Source organism: Zymoseptoria tritici, chromosome 1 (assembly GCF_000219625.1).
Source record: "Zymoseptoria tritici IPO323 chromosome 1, whole genome shotgun sequence".
NCBI lineage: Eukaryota > Fungi > Ascomycota > Dothideomycetes > Mycosphaerellales > Mycosphaerellaceae > Zymoseptoria > Zymoseptoria tritici.
The window spans coordinates 2,325,969-2,346,010 of record NC_018218.1 but is presented as its reverse complement, the minus strand read 5'-3'; the positions used below and the strand labels follow the sequence as shown (position 1 = coordinate 2,346,010).

General features: G+C 53.8%; 7 protein-coding genes across 7 annotated transcripts; 4 read left to right on the top strand and 3 right to left on the bottom strand.

Annotated features, from left to right (window-relative positions):
* Positions 1 to 413: 413 nt before the first annotated feature.
* On the top strand, positions 414 to 2,591 carry MYCGRDRAFT_31282 (sugar transporter; the record flags this gene model as incomplete). The annotated part of the gene is made up of 8 exons (XM_003857405.1): positions 414 to 469; positions 518 to 562; positions 606 to 712; positions 762 to 956; positions 1,018 to 1,050; positions 1,098 to 1,315; positions 1,375 to 1,569; positions 1,845 to 2,591. The coding sequence occupies 8 exons, from the start codon at positions 414 to 416 to the stop codon at positions 2,589 to 2,591; spliced, it is 1,596 nt and encodes a 531-aa protein (XP_003857453.1).
* Positions 2,592 to 2,770: 179 nt separating this feature from the next.
* Positions 2,771 to 4,013, bottom strand: MYCGRDRAFT_65833 (uncharacterized protein; the record flags this gene model as incomplete). Its single annotated transcript, XM_003856147.1, has 5 exons — positions 2,771 to 3,433; positions 3,487 to 3,578; positions 3,631 to 3,699; positions 3,810 to 3,831; positions 3,885 to 4,013. 5 exons carry the CDS (start codon positions 3,948 to 3,950, stop codon positions 2,771 to 2,773), a joined length of 912 nt encoding a protein of 303 aa, XP_003856195.1.
* A 383-nt stretch (positions 4,014 to 4,396) lies between these two features.
* On the bottom strand, positions 4,397 to 6,683 carry MYCGRDRAFT_98409 (uncharacterized protein; the record flags this gene model as incomplete). The annotated part of the gene is made up of 2 exons (XM_003856146.1): positions 4,397 to 4,827; positions 4,936 to 6,683. The coding sequence occupies 2 exons, from the start codon at positions 6,378 to 6,380 to the stop codon at positions 4,530 to 4,532; spliced, it is 1,743 nt and encodes a 580-aa protein (XP_003856194.1).
* A 1,416-nt stretch (positions 6,684 to 8,099) lies between these two features.
* MYCGRDRAFT_65829 (uncharacterized protein) lies at positions 8,100 to 9,270 on the bottom strand (the record flags this gene model as incomplete). Its single annotated transcript, XM_003856145.1, has 4 exons — positions 8,100 to 8,410; positions 8,464 to 8,845; positions 8,904 to 8,979; positions 9,036 to 9,270. The coding sequence occupies 4 exons, from the start codon at positions 9,218 to 9,220 to the stop codon at positions 8,100 to 8,102; spliced, it is 954 nt and encodes a 317-aa protein (XP_003856193.1).
* Positions 9,271 to 12,047: 2,777 nt separating this feature from the next.
* On the top strand, positions 12,048 to 14,599 carry MYCGRDRAFT_107101 (uncharacterized protein; the record flags this gene model as incomplete). The annotated part of the gene is made up of 2 exons (XM_003857406.1): positions 12,048 to 12,080; positions 12,176 to 14,599. 2 exons carry the CDS (start codon positions 12,048 to 12,050, stop codon positions 14,597 to 14,599), a joined length of 2,457 nt encoding a protein of 818 aa, XP_003857454.1.
* An 831-nt stretch (positions 14,600 to 15,430) lies between these two features.
* pp1 (pp1, catalytic subunit of type 1 serine/threonine protein phosphatase) lies at positions 15,431 to 17,555 on the top strand (the record flags this gene model as incomplete). The annotated part of the gene is made up of 6 exons (XM_003857407.1): positions 15,431 to 15,514; positions 15,587 to 16,035; positions 16,330 to 16,609; positions 16,661 to 17,062; positions 17,116 to 17,444; positions 17,499 to 17,555. The coding sequence occupies 4 exons, from the start codon at positions 16,430 to 16,432 to the stop codon at positions 17,515 to 17,517; spliced, it is 930 nt and encodes a 309-aa protein (XP_003857455.1).
* A 520-nt stretch (positions 17,556 to 18,075) lies between these two features.
* MYCGRDRAFT_102303 (uncharacterized protein) lies at positions 18,076 to 19,128 on the top strand (the record flags this gene model as incomplete). Its single annotated transcript, XM_003857408.1, has 4 exons — positions 18,076 to 18,123; positions 18,233 to 18,404; positions 18,493 to 18,675; positions 18,743 to 19,128. 4 exons carry the CDS (start codon positions 18,094 to 18,096, stop codon positions 18,808 to 18,810), a joined length of 453 nt encoding a protein of 150 aa, XP_003857456.1.
* Between the last annotated feature and the right edge of the window lie 914 nt (positions 19,129 to 20,042).

Here is a 20,042-nt window from a genome sequence, read left to right as displayed (position 1 = left end):
TGATTTCCCGGTTCATCGTCTGGTTCAACGATTCCATCCGAGAAGTACTCCGGTAAAGCTGCCACTCCTGGAACCATCGCCTGACCTGCCATGCCTGCCCGTCTTTATCCTTCCGATGCAGCTACTCCGCACTTCAACCACACTTCTCCCGCTTCTCCAATAGAATGCGGAGAATCTGCAGCGTCGATGTACTCCGCACATGTACCACCTGCACACAACCTTCGTCGTACGCCATTTGGGCACGAGCCGGTGGACGAATGGCTGTATCCTCTTTAGTACCCGGCTCTCTTGACTTCAATATGCAGATACATATGCCCCAGCATCTGCCTCAATCGAGATATCGATACATGCCTATAGGGGCTCGTTGCTTGCTCATTGTCTTGTCATTCAACTAACATTAGCAACCCTCGAACATGGCTCGAAAGTACCTTGGCGGAAGCGGTGATGCACTTACTGTTTGGATCTCGATGTAAGCCCGACAACGCAAATGACGAGTTCTCACTGACAGTCTCGTGAGTGCTGCATCCACCGTTCTCATCTTCTACGGCTACGATCAAGATAAGTCTCCGCACAGGGTTGAGCTCATCAAAATTCTCGACTCACAGCCACCCACGCGTTTTCGGCAACGTGATCATCAGTGAGGACTTCCTCGAGACCTTCGGCCACCCGTCTGCCAATACTCAGGGTACCATGACATCTATATATAACATAGGTCAGTGCCACACCCTGTTTGCCGTGGCTCTTGCTTATTCTTCTCGCAGGGTGCTTCATCGGTGCCATGAGCACTATCTTGACCGGTGACTACCTTGGTCGTCCTCGGCAGATCCTTGTCGGCAGCACGGTCATTGCGATCGGAGCCATCATTCAAACTGCCAGTTATGGTGTTCCTCAGATGATGGTTGGTCGAGTTGTCGCTGGTCTTGGAACGGGAATGAATACCTCTACAGCAGGCGTCTGTAAGTGTAACGTACTGGAGACCGTCAGGCCCAGACAAGCATTGATACAGTTCACTCGCAGGGCAAGCGGAAACCAGCAGGATGAGCTCTAGAGGTGATTTGAACGATCTTGGCTGATTACATTGACTAACAGCAGGACAGGAAAGCTGGTCATCATTCAAATGGCAAACTGCATCACGGGCTTCTCGATCTCCAACTGGCTCACTCTGGGGTTCTCCTTTGCTCCACGCGATGTGGCATGGAGGTTCCCGCTGGCCTTCCAGATCTTCTTCACCCTATGCATCTATGCAATGTGTCCGTTCCTTCCCGATAGCCCTCGCTTGCTAATCAGGAAAGGAAAGTTCGAGGAGGCTACTGAGGTATGCTAGATCAGATTTCATGACAAGTATCAAGTAAGATTTTACTGACATTGGCATAGGTCATAGCCGCTTTGCAAGGCAATGGAGCCACTCCGGACTCTTCTTCGGTCCGAGCCCAGTTCGACATTATCAAAGACGTTCTCGACAAGGAACATCTCAACACCTACACCTGGTGGCAACTCATATCTGGGCGAGGACCCGCCGGTGTCCTTCGGAGAATGATTCTCGGTGCAGCAATGCAATGCATGAATCAAGTCAGCGGTAAGCGTTGCAGAGTGAGCTCACAGCGTTGAGGCTCCTTTAGAAACCACGACGCTTTGTTCTGCCTGGAGACTGTGTGAATAACAGCTGACTCTGCTATTCTCAGGCATTAACGTCACGAGCTACTACTGTTGGACAAAGACTCTTCTCACACCTTCTCAGACAGCAATGCATGCTAGCAAGCATGTAGCAAACACGATTAAGGCCCATATAGGCCGTCCGTTCCTTCAGATAGATAGCTTTCCTTTAGTTAGACACCAACATCAAGAGTATTCACACTCATAGCCTTTTCAACAACTACATGAGTTACATCTTCATCAACGCCTTGGGCATCTCTCCGCTCCTCTCGCGAGTCCTCGCAGCCTGCGGCTCAGTCGACTACCTGATCTTCGCATGCCTAGCCTACTTCGTCATCGAACGCTTTGGACGGCGCAAGGTCATGATGAGTAGCGCAGCTGCGTGCTCCATCTGCTGGGTTTGCATTGCCATAGCACAAGGCCTGGAGGAGAAGGGCGGCAACAGCTACGTCCTCGGCTCCGTGGCTGTTGCTTTCTTCTTCGCATTCTTTGCTTCCTTCGGTATGGGCGTCTTGGGCGTTCCATGGCTGTATCCCACCGAGATCAACGCCTTGGAAATGCGCACCAAAGGCGCCAGTCTAGCCATGGCGACCAATTGGATCTGCAACTACGCCGTTGTCCAAGCTACACTTCCAGGCATTGAGAATCTGGGTTACAAATTCTGGATCGTGTGGGCGGTCATCTGTGCTGCGTTCATTCCAGTCACATACCTCTTCTATCCCGAAACAGCGAACAGGTCTCTCGAGGACATCGATCGATTCTTTGCATCGGGACCCGGTGTCGTTGTTTGCAGGAATAAGCTGGCGACGCAGTTGAATCGGCCGCAGATATACTACGAGGAAGATGAGAAGTTTGAGCAGGCTGCTGAGAAGGATGGCCGACAGAAGAGCCTTGAGAAGGGAGATGGCAGCGTGATGGTGGAGAAGGTCGCCATCTGAGCGCACATGATTCCCGCACGCGAGTATGTGAAGGGAGTGGCGGCAGGAAGAGCAGCGTTTCGAGCTTCGACAGGCAATGGACCGTACTTCTCGAGACACTCGAGACATGACGCTCATACTTTGCAAGTACCTGCAAGGTCGCGAAGCCTCTCTCGTTTGTCTTTGCCCAGACTGTGATTTCACCCCAGCAGATCACCAAGTTGACCCACATATGCAGACGGCACAACGTCCGCACCCTCAGCGAGAAAGTCCTCCTTCTTACTCACGCCCGTCAGCACAGCCAGCGTTCCTCCCAGACCACCCTCAATGCCAAATTGGATGTCCGTGTTCAGCCGGTCACCAATCATACACGCCTTCTTGCGGTCGAACTGAAATTTGCCCTCCACAGCATCCATCATAGCCTGACTGGGCTTGCCTAACGCCAAAGGTTCCCGACCAGCTGCCTTTGATAATGCCGCACTTGTGGATCCGGCACCGGGGAATAGAGAGCCTGCGTTGGGTAGTGTCGAGTCGATGTTCGTAGCCAAGAACTCTGCTCCGGCGCGAATGTAGGCGAATCCGAGAGCGTACTTCAAATAGCTAGGGTGGAAGTCCAGGCCGGTCAATACGACGCCCACGTCTTTATCGAGCATCGACCCGTCTGCGATATGCTTGAAGTCCTCTTCGGTCATGTCTCGACGGAACGCAGGGTCTGTGCCGCCGATGTAGGGAATGTTCTCGGATTCCAGTTCTTGCTCGATGCCCGTCTCGCCGAGTACGAAGACTTTGTTCTTGGGCGGTTGTAGTTTCATGATGCGGGAGATGTAGATGGCGGCGCTGTAGCTGGAGCCGAAGACTTCTTCCTGGGTTCGAGTGAGTATCTCGCTGGTTGGTCAGGCTCGGAGTGTTCCCTTACCTCGCTGGCTTTTATGCCGACCTTGTCGAACTTCTTCTTGTAGTCGCTGCGAGACTTGGTACTGTTGTTTGTCACGAAGACGAGTTGCTTGCCTGTGCAAGGGTGAGCAGCCGTATTCCTGGATTCGTTCGATCCGAATCGTACCTTTGCTCCGAAGCATCTCTATGGTCTCTGGTATCCGTGGAAATAGGTGATCGCCAGACCAAAGCACGCCTATCCTTCTCATATCGTCAGTCCCCAACTTCGTTCTTCTCTTTCAACGTTCTCATGCTCTTGTATGTGTGCGGACTCGCGGAAGATTCGGAGAAACATGGGAGGCGTACCATCGCAGTCGAAGAGGAAAGTCTGCAGGATCGCAGTCAGCGCATGTCGTTCAATATTAGCAGCTCAAGACTCACGTCGAACTGATCAATGAATTTGTCAATGCCTTCCTTGTCGCCCGTCAAATAGGCTGGCTGAGGCATCTTGACTATAGATGTCGTTCGAAAGCTTCTGTGACAGTTTCTGGAGATGATACAGCAGTAAGAACCTTGAAAACGTAGTGAGACTCGAATCAACATGTGGTGAAGTGGGATGTTGAAGGGACCAAACCAAATACCAAATGCCGACGTTGTTCAGGTTCTGCCGATGTCGGGCCGGTGATTGAGATATTGCAGGCTTGACGGCCTGCCTGGTATGAAACACAGTACAGTACGAGAGGCGAACGATAATGTGCCAAAGCGCTCTGATGCAATACGACAGGACTGTATACCTGTGTGTAAAGCTGCTGAATAGTGGTCTGTCTAGCTAAAGTCGAGCCACGAATGTCGACCTGATGAAACCACCAGCGCCTTGCTAAACAGCCCATATCTTGCAAATCTCAACGCTGCGCTTTAATTGTTCGTAAACTGTTCGTAAAGTGCCTTTTCCAGGTCACTGCTGCTTTCCTGCTGATGCCCTCAAGCAATGAGGATGTGATAGTCCAATGCTGGGAAATCATGTCAAACATGATGCTGTTTGAAGGTAACAAAATTCGACTGGATCCGCTGTAGGCTGCGCCGACCCTAACGAATCACACCCCACTCGCCCACGATGCCTCGCTTCGCCTCCTTGTTCGGCTGGTTGAAGACATCCCAGAATCGCAAAGTCTCGTCGCCAGCGCCGGTAACAATGATGGCGCCATCCGGGCTCATGCTAAGATACAACACGCGGTACGTGTGACCGGTCAAGCTGACCACTTGTGTCATGCTTGGGTATTTCCAGATGTTGATCGCATGTTGAGAGTAGCCGTGCGTGCTCACCAATTCCGACGTTCGCTGAGAGAAGAGCAAGTTGCAGACCTGGCTTCCAGTGTCGTGAGAGCTGAGAAGATGCGGGCTGATGGTCTCGGGAGAAAGTGCATCATCCGGATGAGGCGAAGTCGAAAGTCCGAGGTCGAGGTTTGGCTGATTCGCAGGTACATTTCTTGACGCCGTCGTTTGCGCAGTGGAGATCGTGTTCCAGAATTTGATACAGCGATCCGCCGTTCCACCCCCTGATGCCAAGACTCCACGCTGATGCGGATTCCATGCAATTGCCTTCACCGCTGCTTTGTGACCGCCCTCCGCCTCGCCCCATCGATGCTGATGCCGCGTTTCCATTTTATCCCAGATGAAGATTTTGTTGTCGTTGCCACCGGACGCCAACTGCTCGGTGTCTGAATTCCACTTCAACCCGCATACCTCCTGCTTGTGGCCTGTGAGTTTGCAGAGAAACATTTGGGGCGAGCGAACATCTCGATGAAGGATGGAGCGATCGCGTGAGCCAGTAGAGAGAATGTGAGCGTTCCATGCAAGACTGCTAATTCTTGCCGTGTGCCCGGTCATTGTCCGTAACCGCTTCTGCGCCAGAGTGTCCCAGATATGAAGGAAGCCCTTGGTAGTGCCAATGGCAAGATGCGTACCCCGCTGAATCCAGCTCACGCTCGTGACACTGTCACTGTCCAACGTGCACAAAGTAGTGACTTTTCCAGTCTCTCGGTTCCAGAGATAGACTGATGGTCCGAGACCCACCGCGAGAACATCATTCGGACCCCAATCAACCAGATTGAGGTAGAAGTCGTCCGCAAGGTCTGGTGCGTCCAATACTTTGTAAGGAACTTTGCTCACAGCACGAGGAGTCTTTCGCGGAGATAGAAGCATGCTCTGAGATGAGTGCTTGACTGGCGACAGACTGTAGATTTCGGATCTCGAATTGATGTTCGGTCCACGATCGGTCCGAGAGATGGAACGTGGTGTGAGAGATACTGGAGCGGCCGGGCCATAGGAGAAGAGATTCTTGTTGGGTGTTGAGGGAGTGAGACTTGTCCCTGAAAAGAGCGACGTGGAGTTGGCGCCGTTCACTGGCGGAGTTTGAGCTCGCGATCCTGAACGATCGTTGAGTATCTGTGGAACTTCGTTGTCGAACATTTCTGATCGCAGTATCGACGAATATATCCGGTTCGCATCTCGCTTTTGAAAGTGAAGGTCGCCGGGTGCTTTGCGGTTGAGCTTCGATGGGGTCGCAGGTGATCCATCTTCATGGAGGAGGTTGTAACTCGCCGACAGATCTTGGCCAGACCGGTTTGGTATGAACCGGTCGCTTGCTTGCACCTTTTGACGCTTGCGACTTGGACTTGCCGCGGGGTTGCTGACTCTTCGTTGACCTGCATTTCCCACCTCTTGTAATGCCTTGTTGAGTGCCACAGCACTGACCGGCTCGCTGCCACTTTGGAGAGCTTCACTATTGGCCCGCATTGTTGAATCTTCGCTGTGCGGTCGTTTGCCAGTGATGGTAGGTGGAGTTTTGCTTCGTGGAGGTGACATGAGCGGCGGTGTTTGTGCGCCCGTGACAGCGTCGCTGCTGTCAGGCGCCGATTGCGCATGTGACACGTCCATGATCGAGGGTGAATGCGATGTCTGTCAGATGCCAACGGCCTCGAAGGCGGAGGCCGCTCGTGATAATGCGCCAATGGTAGAATTGCTGTCGCACAGGAATAGTATCGGATGTTGTCCTTGCGTGAGGTGGTCGCTCGAGCGAGTGTGAGGCGATTCGTTATGGGCCAAGGGGTAATGCGCCGTCTATTCCTTGTGCGCACATTAGCAAGAACACCCTCACGAGTCGCCGCGGAAATGACAGCAAGGCGTAGCTCCGGGAATGACAGAGGGCGTAGCAAGCGATGGGTGGTGGTGGTGAGGAGGGCCGAGTGAGTGTTGATGGTCGTGTTGATGCTGAGGTCTTGCAGGTTGCGACGGCTAAAGTTAGCTCCCCGGGAAGGAGCGAGGGGGAGAGCCACCAAGGGTCTACCGCAACGGTTTTGCGCTGTGTCTTCACTCTTGCACTTTAATCGACGACAATGCAATGAAATGCAATGACAATACCAGTTGACTGATTGCTCGTTGTGACCATTGACATTGTTCTCACACGCAGGAATCGCTCAAATCGTCTTCGCCCGCTCAATTCTCAAGCCGTGGAGAGAGGCACAGCTGCGACTTCACTGTTGTGGTCCGTCGCGGTCATCCTCATGCGGCCTTGCAGAGGCGCGTCGTGCTCAATGTCAACAAACCTCACACACAACTAGCCAAAGAGTCTCGACCGATACTGCCACCACTGTTGACCTGGCCACTGCTGCCTTGGTTGACGATGCTCATCTTTGATAGCGAGACAACGGGCTCATGCTCACTCTGGTCCCGGACGCCGCGATCAGACCCGTAGCTCAACCATCCGCATCTCGACAGGACCAGACATGTTCTGGCGCTTTGGCCCGATCGTCGGACCCATGCACGAGCGCTATTGTACGACGCGATTTTTGATGGAGTGAATGGAGATTGCGAGTCCCAAGTATCGATGCCGTGACTCGTCTCGTCCGATTCTCGAGATCGTGCGGCTTCCTCGAACGATTGGCCCGTAACCGCTGGCTGGCTGTGCACTCTCATTACTCGGCGCTTAAACTCCCGGGTCTTGAACACACTGATGACAAGATTTCACAGTCTCTCGGTAAGTACGAATTCCATTGAATTGCATCTCTGCTCCAGTACCTGCTGGTAAGACCGATTGAGTTTTCGACGTAAGCAGCACCCTGGCCGTGATTGAAGTTTGGTTCACCTCGCTGGGGCATCGCATCATCGCATCATCGCAACGACAGAAGTTCGATCTCATTGTTCCCAGCCCGGGCCTGCCGGCAACTGCCTGTGCAATCAAAAAGCTCAGTCGGAAGTCATGCGGGTTCCTCGCACGCAAAGGCTCGCCGACATGCACATTCTGTCAATCGACTTCGACCTCCAGGAAACAGTGACGATTGAAATGTGTCCCGTTCGACAAACATGGGCTCGCGGCACTGCTGTTGGTACATGCGACCTTTTGGTAACATATTTCGCAAGGCTTCCGATCAAAGACTGCGAGAGATGACTGGACTGTATCTTCATTTGTTTCTGGCAGAATATCACAGCAAAAGCACAACCTTTGACGAATCGTTCTGGTCTTGTACCCAACCTGGAAGCACGCGAGATCACATTCACGTCTCGAGACCGAACGCCATTCTCACCACTGCGACCAAGAAACACGGCCCCGCTGGGACGGACTAAGCTGCACATCTGCGTGCCCAGACGTATCCTATCTTACCGCATTCGTTGCTGCTTCCCTTTCCGCTTGAACAGTTCCACCAACTTAGCATCGCGCTCCGCTTCCAGCTCCTTGAGATCCTTTCCCTGCAACTCCTTGTCGACGCTTCTCGTAAGCGAGTCGATGTTCTCGGTCGTCAGTTCAAACGCATGTTCACGCATATCGTCTACCCACTTTTGAGCAGCTGGGCCCAGATGCTCAAGCAGATGGCGGAATCCATTGGAGCCGCCTCCGCCGCCCATTGCAGTCGCCATGAACGGCCCAACGGTGGCCCAGCGAGGACCAAGCGAGGTCGTAACAGCGGCGTCTGGCGAGATCGATTAGCTGGATGGAAGCGTCGAAGAACATTTCTGACCTTACCCAAGTCCTCCGCCGAGAGGATCCCTCGACTCACGAGACTGTACGCTTCATTAAGCAGAGCAGCTTGAAGACGGTTAGCGACGAATCCCGGTATCTCTTGCTTCACGACAATCGGGCGACGAGCAATCGATGCGTAAAAGGTGCGCGCGGTCTCAATCGCCGTCTGGCTCGTCTTGGGATGAGGTACGATCTCCACCAGGGGCATCAGATGCGGTGGGTTGAACGGATGGCCAATAAGCACTCGTTCGGGATGCTGGCATTGATCGATGAATTGCGAGCTCGGAATGCCGGACGAAGACGATGCTATCACCACGTCTGAACGTGTTCCGTTGTCCAGCTCGGCCAGCAGCTTGGACTTGATATCAGGCCGTTCTGGAGCGCTCTGCGAGGAGTCTGGTCAACGTTCGAACGACCGACGAGGCGCCTCGTCGCCGACTGACCTCTTGCACAAAGTCTACTTCAGCTGATCGCTTTCCAAGCGAGCTCCCGACGAACTCGTAGTTGTCGATACTCGCTCTGTGTGTCAGTAATCAGTATTGAAGCCGACGTACTTCTTGAGCGGTATGGCTGACCCTTCCGCGAGACCCAGCTCCTCTAGAGTAGGCCAGAAGCTTTGGACATTGGCCTTCAGCTTCTTCTCGGCGCCTTCGCCTGGATCCGCGACTAACACACGGTAGCCATGTGCCAGGAAAAGGGCAGTCCAGGAGGCGCCGATGAGTCCTGTTCCGACAACGCCGACTGTTTTTATTGATGACATTGTTGGATTCTTAGATGTGGGCTGGATGAGCTGGCAATGGCTGATGGACCATGTCTTGGCTGTGGTAGATACTTGAAGTAAATGTAGTAGAAAGACGAAGTGATGTCAAGAGCCAAAGTTTGGAACGGGCGACTTCGGAGCGCCGGAGAGCTCGCCGGCTTTTGGTCAACATCGTTCTTGCATGTGACGATGTAGCGCCAGCCATCTGTCTACGGCCGAGGATACGCGCCATGAAGTGTCGTCTCCGTTCATATTCAAGCGGCTTGAGGTGGACGGTCGTCTCGGTCTCCCGGTCAAGGATGTCGGGAAACCCATCAGCATGACCGCCGCGTCTGCCGCGTACGTATCATGTGCACGTATGCATCTTCCGCAGCTGCACCGAGCAAAGGCGGCAGAGCTGTACCACTCCCATCCCACCGGTAGCGCGCAGCTAATGCAGACTCTCTCGCAAGGGAAGCAGACCGAGGGCTAGATCAATGCGAAACTGACGATGTTGGAAAAGCCGGCATGTTTGAAGAGGGATGATCCCTGGAGCGAAGACGTAGCGGTGTACAGTACCAACTCGTAAGCATTCTCATCCGTCCCGGAAGCTGCGCCGTCGGTCCATGGCGAAACGTGCTCTTGAAGAGGTGTGGCAGCTTTCTTTTCTGCCACTGGATTCAAGACCGCCGCATGACCATCGCAATCGCAATCGCGCGCGCAGTAGTTTCATGCAGCCGCATGCAGCTCAGGCCAGGCCATTCGGTTATCGCCAGAAACAATAGACGTGGCTGGAAGAGAGACTCGATGCAAGGCGGTCGGCGGCGGTCGCTCGTCAGGCATGTTAAATTGACGGATATCTCCCATGTGATCGAGCGCGGGGTGCGTTTGTGTACGACGCGGGGTGAGAAAGTCAACAATAGACGTTGACAATCAAACGGTCAAGAGCCTCAGATCTCGACAACGTCGTACCGAATCCGGAGGCGTCCCACACCGTCAGTAGCCGCCTCGCGCGTGGAGCAGGCATGATGCAGCATGCTGCACCTTGGTCGACTGGTCGTGCACGAGAGCCATTCGCAAAAAGTTTGTGGCTCGAAGCTGTCGACAGCGTGGTGATGAAGCCGACCAATCGAAGATCCGATGTCGAGGAATTAGCAGATGCCGCCAGCTTCGCTATGCTGGTCAAGCGCTGATGATCGAGTACACCATTCGTCATACTTCCGGATCGATTTGTAGAAGCCACTTGGGCGACGCAGTTGGCCCTTCCTCGCTTGGCTGCTTTGGAGGCTGGCCGTCAATGTCGTGGAACTCAATCCCCACAGCCGAATGCTCGAGTCGGTGAGGACGAGCGTAACATTGTCGAATCGACAGCGTCCAGACCGGAGATGTCATTCGCACAAGTACACCGTACACGGGCCCTGCATCTGACGTCGAAGTACATTGGCACGAGCAGGGATGGTGGGTGCCCGTTCACGTAGTGCGCACACGCAATTTTAAGGATGGCCCCAGTAGGCGGTTTTATGCGATCGTGGTGCCATATCCACCGTGGATATGCGACCATCTGGACAGGGCGAACGAAGTACGCTTTGGCAGGTAACTGAATACGAAGTCCAGCCGCCTGCCGTATGTAGGCCCTGCTACTGTGGCAAGAAGGCTGGCTTCAGACAAGACCAAAGCTCGGCCAACACATGCACGTCGGTATTGCAGATCATCAACCAGCGGAGAATTCTTCAAGTCTCTTGTGACATGCTTTGAGTTACATCGCGGGACCTTGGCGTTGAAGGTGAATGTGGTCGATCATGAACACCGTGCAGTCCTATCTCTCGTTGTGGATATCGAAAGCAGAATCCATGCAAATTTTGGCGAGCACGGGCAATCTCGCGTGTGGATGATGACTGGGTGTATTATGGAGGGGTCGCGTTCAACGGCCGAAGCTGGACGGGACGATGACAAAAACACATGCCCGGGACACATCGTATATACAAACGTCAGCCCGCGCATGACCATCACAACGAGACATCCAGAGTGTGATAGTCGGAGATCCCTCGCATAATGACAATTGGTATTGCTGCTGCAACCCAGCGCTGTTCCGACCTGATCTGCACACCGACCGAGTTCATCTCCGACCACCCAACAAGACCACCCCACACCCTCTCCCAATCGATATCGTCTTCGATTCGGTAACACGACATCGACAAGCCTTTTTTCCTTGACCCTCCACCGGCGCGCCGTTCTGCAGGCTGCGCGCTAGTTGGCGCTTGCATTAGATCCGAGTCTTTATTGGCTGCGAGCAATATCAAAGTCCATATCGGCCGGCCTGCACTTTCCGAGGAGCCTCTTCTCTCGTTCACTACTTCCATTCACTTGGGAGACGGCAGGGTTTCTGAAGGACTCTTGCCTCACCTTACACACAGAGGCAATCGGGCATCCATATCCGCCTCGCGTTGCTTGTGTGTCACGCATTCAGGAGCTGTGGTAAGACAAGTCGGCCTAATCCGATCCCACCCTCACAGCCACCACCGCCGAACAGACCCAGTCCAGCTTGAACCTCATCACACGCAATCCCGACAGCTGACTTGACCTGCTTTCCCATAGGTAGTGCGGACCTCGAACTTCAAATCCCTCCATACATACCTTACGAGACGGCCTTCATCTTCACGGCAGCATGTGCATCGAGTGACCTCTAAGCGCCTTGTCCTGTCGCACCGCAGCAGCTTCGCATCACCTGCCAGGACGATATCGACCATCACGCCCTCGAACGCTTTCGCTTCCGACCGACGTCGTTCCCTCCCACGCCGATCATCGTCGCCGCCGCCCATATGTATGGTTTTGAGGCCTACGCACTACGATGGACTCGGAGGATGGACAGCTATTCGTCAAGGTACGAGAAAAAACACATCGCCGCGTCGTCGCCGTGACCAGCCCTGGCAGGCTGTACCTTGCCGAAGTTGACCCTGACATTCCATCCCGTCACAGAATCTAGCATACTTTGTCCGCACGCATGAGAAAGCCCTCGCCAACGCGCTGCAGTTGCAGCGCCAAAAACCCAAACATGGCAAAGATCAAACCCTCCCTGGCGCACCAGCCGGCACGGCTCCCTCATCGGCCACTTCAGCGCTGGCCAATGCACTCTCTCGACCATACCTCTCCCTCTCTTCTCCCAACATCAAGCCGGCCAAGCTAAGCCTCACGCCTCACCACCTCTTCTACCTCATCAGCAAATTCGAAGATCTCGGCGTCAATGTCGGTCCTACCACCGTTCGTCTGGAAAACTTGCACAGTGACGCTGCTCCCTCCAACTATGTCTCCTTCCTCGGCCACGCACCCAAGTCGCGAGGCAGGCCCGCCGATGCAGAGTCTCTACGATCCGTGTCTAGTGTGCGAAGTGTCATGTCGAGCATGTCTTCCATGTGGTCCACGTTCACGCTGTCGAACAGTGTTGCAAAAGCAGAGAAACAGATGGTACAACATCGTGATGATATCAAGTACTTGTACTCGTGCTTCACAAAAATCCCGGCCTTGCGGCTGGCACCGGATCATAGAGCGAGGCTCATCGAAGGCTTCGAGGAGTTCCCCTTTGACACGGCCGTTCCTCTGTTCATCTTCAAGAATGTGAGCTCGTTGGAGATTTGTGACCTCGACTTCCGGCAATTCCAAGGCTGGGATCGAGTGTCGGAGCAACTTCGTAGCCTCACTGTGAGACGCGGCGCGGTGGATGATCCGTTGGACTTGTTGCTCAACATCGTGCTGGACGACGCTGAGGGTAGGAAACGAAAGCGTTCTTCCAAGACACAGGTGCCGACAACGCCGTCTACTCCGGGTATGCCATGGCCGAGCAGCAGTCCCAAGTTCAGGCAAGGAGAGTTGGCGCGATCGACTTCCGTGCCGGAATCTCCCTTCACAGCCTTGCGAAGGTCGTCATTGGTTGGTTCGAGTGCTTTGGCATCGTCGGATGGCAAGAGACCGCTCGACTCAATCAGACAGCCTAGCAACTCTCCGCCACGGCCAACAACCTCCAGGCATCCCTCCGCACAGAAGACGCAGAACGTTCGTGCGGTTACACCCAAATACCGCAGATCGAGCGGCAGCTCGGGATCAAGTCAACAGGAGATGACCCCTCGCCACAGTACATCAGATCTGCTGGCTATGGGTATTTTGCCTTCTTCAAAGTGGGCATTCCTACGACACTTGAGCCTGGCAGAGAATGGCCTCACTTCATTGCTTGCCAGCAGCTTGGCACCGGTTGCCAGTACACTACAGTCACTGGACCTATCTGGCAATCTGTTCTCGGAAATTCCCGACGCACTCGCCAGTCTCACTCACTTGAGAGCATTGAATCTCAGCAATTGCATGATTGATAGCTTATCGTCATTGTCACGAAATCCGCTTCCAGCCATAACGACCCTCAATCTGAGATCCAATCGACTACTCTCACTAGCTGGCATCGAGCGGTTGTACTCGTTGGAGCGATTGGACCTACGAGACAACCGACTTCACGACCCTACAGAGCTCGCACGCCTCACTGGCATTCCCGACATCAAGGACCTTTATCTGATTAAGAATCCGTTCACAAGGACACACAGCAGCTACCGCATCACAATTTTCAACCTCTTTCGAGATTCTCCAGGCCATGTGGAGGACATCACGATAGACACCATGGGCCCCATCTACCACGAGAAGAAACATCTTCACGATCGGGTACCTGAACCGGCCAACAAGCCAATCATCAGAGCACCTCCAGAGGATGAGGATGCTCCTGATGTGCTCGCAACCGCTGGACTGGAGCCAATGCCACCGCCCCCCTCCGCTCCGCTTCGACATCGTCGGTCAAAATCGGAGATCGAACCAAGATCGAGTGCTCGGCGGAAGAAGGGGCCGAGACGTAGAATAGTGGAACTCTCGCAGGCTGAACATCGTGCGTTGATCACGGCGGCTCACACAACGCCAGAACCGCCGGTCCCGGAGTTGACGGAAGCGCCTCCGAGGCCACTGACCCCTACCACCGAAAGCGACTTACCGGCCACACCAGAGGCGACCTCATATCACGCAGCACCACCCACTCACCCACCCCAACAAGTTCACGCAGCGCGGCCGAGATTAGACACCGCGTTTGCACCATCCGCACCAGCGCCTAAGATTCGCGACCCTTCGGACGACGATGACGACGACTCACCCGCTCGATCGCCGGCAGACATCACCTCCAACCCGCACGTCTACCGACATAAGATTGAAGCCATGAAGAGCGAGCTCGGCCCAAATTGGCTGGCTGTCTTGAACGAGGAGCGCTTCGTGGAGACGCAAAGCAGAGACCGAAGCTTCAGTCCCGGCTCACGGACCTCCACGATCCGTCCCGAACAACCTTCGCGTGGTGTCAGTGTTGGTGGACGGACGTTGGGATGATGCCGAGATCTGTCTTCGAAAAGTTTTCCGAGTGAAGCCAAGGTTGGCTGCTCGTTCTCCGCTTATCCTATTACCGGAAGATACATGTTTTCATCACAGCGGACCTGGAGTCGTTGAAGGCGGTGTCGTGATTATTTCTTTTCACTTTCTTGGCCAGGCTGTCTCGATTACGCATGCGATTGGGCTTGAGCATTTTCTTAATTTGTGTGTAGAAATACCCGCTGCGTTGCGTCTTTGAGCGATTACCGTTTGTGGAGGGGAAGACGTCTTTCGCCATGGCACTTGGGAATTGTGCCGTTGGGCGTCTTGATAAGATGCGATGCTTGTGCTTCTGCGTTTCGGGCGTGCGATCTGGCTCGTGGGTGCCTTTGGATGCACATAAATGACGTGGCAGGAGCGTGATGGACGAAAGGCGAGCGAGAGGGAACTTGTTCATGATTTTGTTGTGAAGCATTTCATAGCGAGGCGTTCTGGGGTTATGATATATATCGCATCGAATCTACGACCTTGTCTTTGTGCCCAAACGATTGTCCTTTCGAATATTTCCTAACTTGTCTCCAGTCGCAGACGATATGTCGACTGAGGTACCTCAACCAGGACAACATAAGCACTGCTTGAGAATGTAGTCACTTTCTAACATCAGCAGCGAGAGCGTCGTATCGTTGACTTCTGTACATACCTTACAGTCTGGAACACCGGCACAACTTTAAATAGGCAAGGCGCACCTCCACTTCCATTCCATGGTCCAGGGGGTACGTTGAGAATCTACGAGGTTGTTTTTTGATGCCAGCCTCTTTCTTCGGCGTGCGACTGCTTCGAGAGACTGTTTCCATCGAACAAGCACGAGACGTAGGCAAGACTCGCAATTCCAGAGTATTCCCATATTTCTCTTTTGAAAGTGATTGTGGCCGAAACGTCAGTCTGATTGAATCCGTGGGCACCTAAGGTAGCTGCCCAAACTTGACTAAGCTAAAGTCCTCCTCACAGTTTCCTCTTCAGCGCTGCCTCCTTCTCCATCGGCTCGCAACAACATTCTTCACCTGGCACCGCGCGCCACCAACGAGTTTCAAAGCCACCATCGAAGGTCCATCAACTTGCATCGAGCGTGCAAAACTGCTCACCGACCGAGTCCTGTCCACGTTTTCCAGAAATACCGCTGAAAAACACAGCCGCCTTTGCACGCCATATCCATCGCCTCGAGCGCACCTCCGCGCCCCCGAATCGCCGGATACCCTCGCGCCGAAAATTGACCAACGCCTGTCAGTCCGCTCCAAAGGCGCCGTCGATCGCGTCCGACCAGCACCAACTCACTGCAGTTTCCGAGCTCGACCTTAACGGCACAACTCGCACCTCAGCGCACGTCTTGGCCATCGGTCTGGGAAGAGAGGGACAACCCCGTCTGTACGTTGAGCCTTTGCGCTCGTCTGTCACTCTCGGTACGTACATTTGTCAAGGCTGTTTGTTTGTTGGATGGCGTAGGGAGGACACAGCAGCAACGTTGGGATATTGGCGGCGACCGCGGGAACAGCAGCGGCGCCTTCAAACAGGCGCAACTGATCACATCCAGAGGCGCACACCTTGAACACTCTTGGACGAACTGATCACAGCCTCACATTTCTACGGTCACGTGAAGTAACGCGCGTTTTACTGGCTCAACATTGAAGCTGCAGGAAAATTCGCGACGTTGCGCATGAGCACCAACTATACTCTCCAGTGCTGACATTGCGTAGTTCTTCAGGCGTATAGCCATTCTCGCGGAGCACACCCAATTCCTGATCGCGAGCACGCTCCGCTCGATTCTCTCCTCCTACCCTTCACCCACCGCCGATCATGGCGGACCAAAACGACGTGGACCTCGATTCCATCATCGACCGACTCCTCGAAGTCCGCGGCAGCCGGCCGGGAAAGCAGGTTCAGCTTCTTGAGACTGAAATAAGATACTTGTGCACCAAGGCTCGCGAGATCTTCATCTCCCAGCCCATACTCCTCGAGCTCGAGGCGCCGATCAAGGTGGGTTGGAGGAGACGTACACGCAACAAGCGAAGCTGACGAGGACAATAGATTTGCGGCGATATCCACGGACAATACTACGACTTGCTGCGCCTTTTCGAGTATGGCGGCTTCCCACCAGAGGCCAACTACCTCTTCCTCGGCGACTACGTAGATCGAGGCAAGCAATCCCTCGAGACCATCTGTCTGCTGCTGGCATACAAGATCAAGTACCCGGAAAATTTCTTCATCCTCCGCGGCAACCACGAGTGCGCTTCCATCAATCGCATCTACGGCTTCTACGACGAGTGCAAGAGACGCTACAACATCAAGCTGTGGAAGACATTTACGGATTGCTTCAACTGCCTGCCAATTGCTGCGATCATTGACGAGAAGATTTTCACCATGCACGGTGGTCTCAGCCCGGATCTCAACTCGATGGAGCAAATTCGTCGTGTCATGCGTCCCACGGATGTGAGTAGGGATGATCCCTGTCGAGTTGAAACCCTACTGACCGCGCTTTCAAGATTCCCGACTGTGGTCTGCTCTGCGATTTGCTCTGGTCGGATCCCGACAAGGACATCACCGGTTGGTCTGAAAACGATCGCGGTGTCTCATTCACGTTCGGCCCAGATGTCGTGTCCCGCTTCCTGCAGAAACACGACATGGATCTCATCTGTCGCGCACATCAAGTTGTCGAGGACGGGTACGAATTCTTCTCCAAGCGACAGCTCGTCACGTTGTTCTCTGCACCAAACTACTGCGGCGAGTTTGACAATGCTGGTGCGATGATGAGCGTGGATGAGTCTCTACTGTGCTCCTTCCAGATCTTGAAGCCTGCAGAGAAGAAGCAGAAGTAAGTGGTCATCTTTCGCAACCAGGCTCGAAATCTTGCTAACCCATTTTACAGCAGATTCGGTCGTCGCTAAAAGGATTCTGCGAACATGTTTAGGAGAATTTCCAATATCTGTCGGCTGCAAAGAACGAGCGGCTGCAAAGAACGAGCAGCTGGGAGTGACTTCTTGCTGGTAAGCAGCAGGAATCCACGTTGTGACGAGGCGGATTCGCGAGCTTATGGGGAAAATCCCAAGAATGAGCCAGGATGGTTGCGCTGTACGATTGTTGCATGGATTAAAGGAGAGAAAACGAGAGCATGTTTGTCCAGCCAACGGATGATCTTGTGTACACTGTACCACGCTCCCGGATGAGTTCGAGCCCTCGTCGCTCGAGATCTGGTGCTGCGTCTCGTACTGCTTACATAGCTTTTGACATGATGCGTTTGTTGCAAGTTGGCTTGTTGTCGTCCTCCGTTTTGTGGTCCCTCTTTTCATGTACCTGAGACTTGCTCGTGGTTTGGATCGCTGCAAGTACCGTACCTCTAGCTTTCTCGGCAAGCCGGACCGAGCCCCGCTCGACTGCGAACGACATCACTCAGATCGCAAGCTCGACTTCTGTTTGTATCAGTCCAAGCAGCATAATACACAGCCATACGAACGACGAACATCATGAGCTTCTTCAAGAATCTTTTCAAAGAGGTATGAACTCGTTACTATGCACCTCGGAGCTTCAGGGCTTGCCGATGCGCCTAGTACTCCAAACTGAGGCTTCAAGCACAAGTGAAACGATCTAACCTCTCTACTCTAGGCGGGCGTGAAGGATGTCATCACTCTTTTCCACAGCGCCAAAAGCCCTCAATCGACTCGAGTCTTCACCCTCCTCAAGCAGACGCACGCCACCGCTGCCTCGACCGCGACTCAAGACCAAGCGAGCGACCACTCGACCCAGAGCAAACTTGGACGAACGGACTTTGAGCTAGGTACGGCAATTTCTGATGGTGGAGAGTCGCAATGAGAAAGGGTCGTCAAAAGTTGGAACGAGTAGACACCGGCTGACAGAGCGGAAAGAAATCCAAGAGGAGCCGCCAACAGAGGACCAAGTGAACAGCATCTTGGAGTTCCTCGGACCCTCAAGCGCAGGTACTGTCATCCGCGATGCGACGGGCACCACGGATGCGATGCGGAAATTCAGACAAGATCAAAGCGCCTTCCAACGGCCAATCACGGTTGATTGGAACAACGGCAGAGCAGGTAAGCATCAAGGGACATGTAGGGAGCCTGCCTTACAGGATTGGAAAGGCTGACAGTTATTGCGCAGTTGTCGGTGAGAATGAAAGTGAGATTCTGAAGCTGGTGAAGACCTTGCCCAAGGAGGCGGAGAAGTAGGGTGCAGTGTTGAGGTAGGATTTGTGATGGCTGTACAGTACAGGTGGGAAGGTGGTTTAGCATGTGACACTCCGCTCTGAAGTCAGCGAGGTGATATGGAGCTGCAAAAGGACACGGTCCCAGCAGCATTTGAGTGAGTGGCAGACAACGGCATTGTAGTGACCCTATCTCGGGTAAGCACATGCCAAACAGAGATGAGCATTGAGCATCTGGAAGCTCGTGGCAAGGTGGCATATGGTTTCAGCTGCGCGCGAGAGACCTGTCTATCATATGCATTGTCAAAGACGGACTCGATCGTTCAATCACTGTAAGCACTCGTTTCTACCATCTCCTGTCTTCTGTCTTCTGTCTCTGCTTTCATTGTTCATGCAGCAAGCAAGCACCATCATCGACAAACGGCGGCGTTTCCACCCCGCCCCCTCACCTGCGTTTGCACTTGGAAGGCAGTCGCATCTTCCTTCTTGCACTTCACCGCGCACTCTCGGCTAAAATCTCAACTCGTCACCCCTCGCACCACCGACTTCTTCTTCGATTTTGAACTTCAGCAATTCTCATCCTCACCCACTTCTCCTCTCCACTCTCTACCACCACCTCGAAACATCCCCTCTTTTACCACCAACATCGTTACATCTGCTCCTGCACGCTCTTTTCACGCGCTCGCTGCACTTGTATCAGCACTCGTCCGACACCTCTTGCGCAGCGCAGCGCATCATCTCACCTGCATCACTTCACCACTTGGATTGCCTTGGACAACAACTTCCCCGGCAGCGGCGCCTCACATTGACGACCACCCAATATGGCGACCGACGCCGACATCGACTTGATGGAGCCCGTCATCGTCTCGAGTGACCGCTTCAAGGACATTGAGCCCTACTGCAACAAACTGTACTTCTCTGATGAGATGCGGTGGAAGTCGATCATGCCATTCGACTTCCCAGCCAACGGCACCAAGGCGGAGGAAGAGACATTTCTGCGTAAGTTCTTTTCTGAGCGCGAGATTCGGATGCAAGGCGGCGCGAACGGAGATGGCAACGGTTTCAAGTTCTTGAAGCAAGTGTGGCACTGTCTGGCGGTCTTCAATCAATATGACCGCGTGCCGCAGATCTCCACCAAGTGGATCGAGGCGAACCAAAATTTGCTGAACGATCCCGGCATGAGGCGGTTCGTCCTCGACCCTGGCTGCAAGCCCTTGACCTTTTTCAGCGAATTGGAGCTCGCCATGCATGGCGAGA